The following is a 6,354-nucleotide window of genomic DNA, read 5'->3' as shown; positions in this document are numbered from 1 at the left end:
GTTGAATCCTTTTATAGCTTTGTGCACCTGTGTAAGTGACGTCCCTATCACCGCACTGCCTAATGTGAATTGCCTATGCCTAATGGTTCAATATGTCAGAAAACCAGCCACCAATAATTTAAGCGTCAGTTTTGAAGTCCACGCAGGAGTCTTTTGGCGTTGTGCGAAACGAGTTTAAATGTGGCCTTATACTCTTAAGCTGGCGGTAATTTTTTTTAAAAATCCTATCATGAGGTGTCACGTGGATAGTGGTGCGCGCGGGTAACGTTATTCCCGTGGATCCGCGCGGATATCCGGTCTACGCCGTGCTGCGGAAAAAATATAACGTCTTGAAATACACGAGGGTAAGGTGCGGATAAACTCGCGCACCACTGCGGCAGGCGCGGATATCGGCATTTTATCCTCAAATAAGCATTTGTGTTGTTGTCGACGTCCGCCAGGTGGAGCCACAATTGACGCGAAGAGTCCAAAATGGTGTGAAAGTGTATATCATTTGCACAGTTGTGGATGACACAATATTCCTGGGTGGTTTACGTAACATTTTCGTCATGCGGATTTTCGTCATGCGTCATGCGGTGACTGCGGATACATCTGTTTCATCCGACGCGGATGCGGTCGCGGATTTTACGTGCGCGGGTGCAGTGCAGATGCGGATACTATCAATGTCATCGCGCTCTCGTCTGCCTAGGAGGCAGAAGACAGAAGACAGAGAACTCTGTGCAGAAGACAGATACATCAGATATACTCTGAGAATGTAGTGTACCAATCCAGCCTCCCTTACCGATGACATGTCCTTTTTGCTGCATTGATTCAGGAAGAGTGCTTTCGTTTGTTCCAGGCGCAACCACACCCTGAACACTTGACAGAAGGAATGCTCGTCGAACACCGCTTGGAAGAAGGACCGGCAGCACGCCTTGCTCATGACATGCATAAGCAGTTTTACAACGTCCTCTTCCTCAGGTACGGACAAGACGGTCTGTGACAATGTTGAAAGCGTCTGAAAAAAGGTCAATGCATAAGCTACCGTGTGAGCTGAGATGCAGCAACGTCAAAGGTACAAAGATTGGCTAAGGCTTTGTCCTTTGCTTGTCCGTAGAAGGTATAAGAGCATGCACGTTAGATCAGCGGGAGCACAACGGAAGACCAGTAGAAATCTGCCTCAGCTCCTTGAGGAACGCATCACTTCCCGTGTATTCTCACAAGCGACATTCCTCAGAATACGCCACCGGAAGATGCGATACAGTCACATGAGCGCGTGCGCTCAACGTCATGTCTTTGCGTGCACTGCTGACCGTGGGGAAGATACTCAACAAAACAACTTAATTCTGCCCCGTGAGCACCTTTTCGCTTTTTCTTCCGCTAGAAAATTCCGTGGGGATATCGTTCGTGTGAATACACGTTTAGGCCCCGTTAGCACCATCCTGTGCACTACACAAACGAAAACATCAAAAACAAAAGGCAAACCTTCACTCGTTCAAGGTGCTTCCGTAGAGCTTCAGACGACTGCCGACCAGCGTGTGTCCGTTTACACTTCTTATTGACATGGCACATTTTCAAGGCGTTGTTCTTACATCCACCGCCCATCCTCGTAACAAGTTTCGTGAACTGAAGCACGCCTTCCAGAAACTGATCCAGGGCGCGATTTGTATAACAGACCACCAAGATGGGACCTTGGTCGTCACCCCATACAGCGTCGTTCTCCAGCAGCGTCTGAACAATCTTCAAACCCATGTAGGTCTTTCCCGTTCCCGGAGGTCCCTGTATAACGCCTAGTTCATGGGTTAGCGCGTATTGAAGAGCCTCCAGTTGGGAGCTGTCCAATTGGAGTTCTTCCGCCTTTGGCCAGCTGTCTCGGTCGAGGAGGGTCACCTTTCGGCGGGTACCACCAGGTGTCTCTAGGAGACACGTTATGTCGAACGTCGTCCAATTATTCACGTAACTTGGATGGAAAACGACAGATTCCGCACCTGCAACGGCGTGTAATTGAGTGTGAAAAAGTGACGAACGAGGGAAAAACTGATACAAACAATTATACGCCTGTGCCGTCAACAGTGCAAGTGTTTATGTTCCTGATGTCGTCAGCTGCCACTGTAAGCAACGTGGGTACTGTCGCAAAGCTTGAAACATGATCTTGGGAAGGTTCTATCTTCGTTCTGTGAGTTGCAACCGGTTAGGGACGCAAAGAGTTCTGTGTATTCCTGTATTTTGCTCGCCAAAGGATGTTATGATATCCACAGGGTGTCCACGCTAAGTGTGAACAGATTTTGCAAAAATATATATAACACTTTTTCCAAGATGAAATCAATTGCAATATAGCATATGCTAAAGGCACTCCCTAGCAGGGCATTAGCAAAGTCCGAAGGCAATGTCTTAATTAACTTTCATCCAGGTTGCGCTTCTTAGAAGACGCGTCTTTCTTTCACCCCCAATGTGAGAGGGAGAAAGAGCACACTATCGCCTCTCGCGTCATGGAAAAGGATTAAAAGGAAACAGATAATGCAACCCAAGATAAGGCTACTTCCGATAGAGTCACCCGATACATTTGTTTTTGTTTTGTTTCCGCAAGTTAAAGCTCATCTTCGACACATGAGGCGGCACTGTGCTCCTTCCCCCTCTCCCGTTGGGGATGAAGGAAATACGCGTCTTGTAAGAAGCGCAGTGAACAAAATAAAGAAAAAATGGCGTTCCTTCACGAATTTTTTGCGGGCGATCTATCGAACGGATTTTTGTTCTGAAAACGGCTACGATATCAGGTGACCGAAAGGAACAGATGTTCTCATTGGGACAACTTTGTAGCTTTTATAATTAAAAAGTTAATTAATGAAATTTAATTAAGACATTGCCTTTGGACTTTGCTAATGCCCTGCTAGGGAGTGCCCTTCAGCATATGCTATATTGCAATTGATTTCATCTTAGAAAACGTGTTATATATATTTTAAAAAAATCTGTTCACACTTAGCGTGGACACCCTGTATATCTGTGCAAAACAGTTTTGTTGCGCGGCCTGCCATGAACTGTCCTGGGGTTCCAGAGAACGCTCTTTCTGCGTTACATATAGCCACACGAGACACATGCTCCAATAGGTAACACGAAGTCATGAAATGCTATTCTTCAACATTCAACTATATAAATCACGCATGTCGGGAAGCACACTATGTGCACAAACGCGTGCGTATAGTCGATGGGGAAAGGAAAATACATATATTACGGAAGCGCCTACAACCTAAGATCACGTGGTGACGTTCTTGCCTACGTACCAGGAATACTTGAATATAGTAACGACGTTGGTCTGTATCAGCTCACCTACGATGTACTTTTCCAGTGGAAGAACGTGCGTGTTTTGCAGAGCCTGGAATACATGACGATAACCCTCGAAGTATGCAATGCTTTCCAGAACAACAAACTGGCCCGTGACTGCGCAGCTACAATTCCAGAATGTGACTTCAACGACGCCTCTGCCGAGCATACTTGGAGTGGCACGAGACACCGTAGCCACCTGGATTGTCTCGAAGTTGTCCTTACTGAAGCAAAGAAGCGATCCGGGAATGAAGCGCCTCGTTCCCTTCCAGAGTATCTTTGAGAAGCTCGAGGCGTCGAACTGCACAACGTATACCCTTCCATCTGCGTTGACGGAAGAGGAAATGACGACAACGCCGGAATGGACGTTGACGCCGTCCAACTTGTGGAATATTTCTTTCCTGCACAGAAATACATCGGCTTAATTAAACGTAAAACTAATTATCTCGCGCCCGTTTTAATGACCAAGAATCGCAGACCGTTGTAATGCTTCAAATGCTCCCGCGAAGTCTCAGTAGATCGCACGCAATCGTTTCGCGTAACGCTACAGTCAAGACTGTACGCGTCTGACGGAGCACACATTTTAGTATACCGGGCTCCAGCGCGCAAGCTATTTCCACGAACGCACTTGACGCAAGAGTCAACGCCTGCAACTGAGTCGTAGGGCTTGGACAGCCGAAATAGAAAGAACGTATTTTTAAAATTCCGTGTTAGCGCCGCGAAGCAACTGTGGCTATGAGCGGCGTATAGAAGTGGCCAGATAGAGAGAGGACAGCAGGAAGGAGTGGGGGACAGGGGGTGTTAGTATGCGTCCTGGACTGACTTCAGGAGAACTGAGGACATTTGTCTAGAAAGTCGTCGGAAAAATCCTCGGACAGCAAAGCCGGTGGTAGGATTCGAACCCACCACCTCCCAGTCTTCAGCACGACCTTGGCTACCATCAACGAGCGGGACGCCTTAACCCACTCTGCCGCTGGTCTAAAAAGAAGTGGTAGAACGTGTGAATGCATTCTCGTAATGTTTAACGTTATTTTGTACTTGCAGTACACTTTGCTTTTCGATCTTAACGAATGAGTAGACGATATGCTTGCCCAAATCCTACGAGGTGCTCCCGCAAATGCTTCTTACGTTGGGATGTTATTCCTGAAAAACAGCTCATGCGCGCAAGCACTCTTTGCGTACTGTGCATGCTATGTTCTAGCAGGTACGATCCACTAAAACCCTCCTGAAATGTCCATCTCACAGTATGGTTACTGGCATATATCAACGCAAAAATAAAATACGATACACATGCGCCATAGTAACGATATAAGCGCATGGTATCGATAAACATGGGTGGCTCCGACAAGGCTGATCAATTTTTGAGCAAGAGACGGCAAGTTTCGCAATATTCTGGCATTATACGAAGTTTACCTGTATCTATATCCACGGACTTCCTGTGCCCGTGCGCACTCCCTTATCCCTTCCCGGAGCGGACGGACGAAATCCTCACGAAGCAGCCTAAACTGGACGTCCAGATAGTGCTCCGTGCTATTATACGACCCACGGACACGATTAGGCGTCAAATGAGGCAATTCTCTGGCTAGCAACTCTTCAGATGCTGGAACGACTGGGAGAGTTCTGAAGTCCGGGTGGGACAACACACGTTGTCTACCCAGCATGGCGCCACTCGTCGCAAACGCTTCCAACTTCACGGCCCTATTGTAGATGTCGTCGATGCCTAATTGTGATTCACGCAGTGAATCAACCATCGCCGTTATGTAGGGTAGTAGGCTAAGGAAGGTGTCCGTATTCAGAACAAATTCCTTTATGGCCTCCAAGACGTCCAGTAGGTGAACGAGGGATTCCAGCTGAAAAAGCAGGCACTTGCTTAATCATTTTCTAGTTCTGTAAATAACCCAGCACAGAACACTCGTACGCAAACAAAGGCGTAAGCTTCCAGTGACAAGTCAAGCTCAGGGCAAGTCAACTACAACAGGTCAAGTTCGCCCACAAGTCTGAAGACGTCTGTGATCCGCCTAGGAGCGCGCATGCCTTCGCGTCTCAACGTAGTGCCCGCGCACGGATGCTTCAAACTTACACAGATGACGTTGCCAAAACACACTCGTCGAAGACGACGTACTAATTGCGTACTTTTGAAGCAAAGCACATAAAATATTCTCACTAACAAAACAATGCGTCCTTACCTGCTGAGAACAGTTTTCGAGTGACGAAACCTGAACGCAAAATTTGGAAGCGTCTTTGTCGCAAAGTTTTCAGATGTAGCTGTCTTCCTAAGAAGGTCCCGAAGTCTACGAGAGCCGCGGTCGCAGTGCGAACACAGGAGACTGAGCACCGCGAAGGCCCACTTGAGGTCCTGGAAGTCTAGGTCGTCGCACTCCAGGAACGCGTCAAAACCATAGGGTATTAAGAATGGCAGTTGGGCTGCACAGGCAAATCCCTCGGAAGAAAGCCCACCACGGATGGTCACTTCCACGAAGACACCGAGAAGACATAACGCTGCATCAGGTCGTACGTATCTTGAGACAAATTGTGGAATGCATCAGCGCGTGCCTTCCTCTTCTTCAACGTCTCTACATGCACGTGATGATACTTCCTCTTCATCAGGGACTTTCTTGGGATCTTTCATCTTTCATCTTAGTCTTGCGGGGTCATAATCGGTGGTGGCAGCAATGACCAAAAACGTCAAGAAGGTGCGCATCTAGAGTGTGTCTTAGAACAATTATTTTGGTTTGTGTGCATGTACATGTCACACTCTCAGAGGCTTTGTTTTTGTAAGCACTTCTCAAAGAATTGGGGGATGCCAAGTTTTTGGCTAAAATCGCGTTTTAAAATGTAGCCTCTGGATCTGTCCTAGGCGGGAAATCTGTCTGACAAAACGCGCTCAAATCTTGACTGTACCGCAACACTTCTTAGGTACCAGGTTTTTCGTTGGTCGTAGGTCAAACGTAACGCTGTATAGACCGTTACGTCAAGACGGGTACACAACCGCATCAAGATGAAACATGCAATGTATGTCACGGTATGGTACACCAGGTACGCTTTGAAACGCTGTGA

The 6,354-nt window shown here is 47.4% G+C and overlaps 1 protein-coding gene across 1 annotated transcript; it reads right to left on the bottom strand.

Annotated features, from left to right (window-relative positions):
* Positions 1-1,567: 1,567 nt before the first annotated feature.
* LOC135377150 (NFX1-type zinc finger-containing protein 1-like) lies at positions 1,568-5,844 on the bottom strand. The gene is made up of 5 exons (XM_064609449.1): positions 5,484-5,844; positions 4,711-5,147; positions 3,304-3,698; positions 1,683-1,967; positions 1,568-1,626 (listed from the first exon to the last, which is right to left on the bottom strand). Exons 2-5 carry the CDS (start codon positions 5,046-5,048, stop codon positions 1,568-1,570), a joined length of 1,077 nt encoding a protein of 358 aa, XP_064465519.1. The 5' UTR covers positions 5,049-5,147; positions 5,484-5,844.
* Positions 5,845-6,354: the final 510 nt, after the last annotated feature.

This window comes from Ornithodoros turicata, chromosome 1, assembly GCF_037126465.1.
Source record: "Ornithodoros turicata isolate Travis chromosome 1, ASM3712646v1, whole genome shotgun sequence".
Classification (NCBI taxonomy): Eukaryota; Metazoa; Arthropoda; class Arachnida; order Ixodida; family Argasidae; genus Ornithodoros; species Ornithodoros turicata.
The sequence above is the reverse complement of the archived record's forward strand: the minus strand, read 5'-3'. Positions and strand labels throughout refer to the sequence as shown.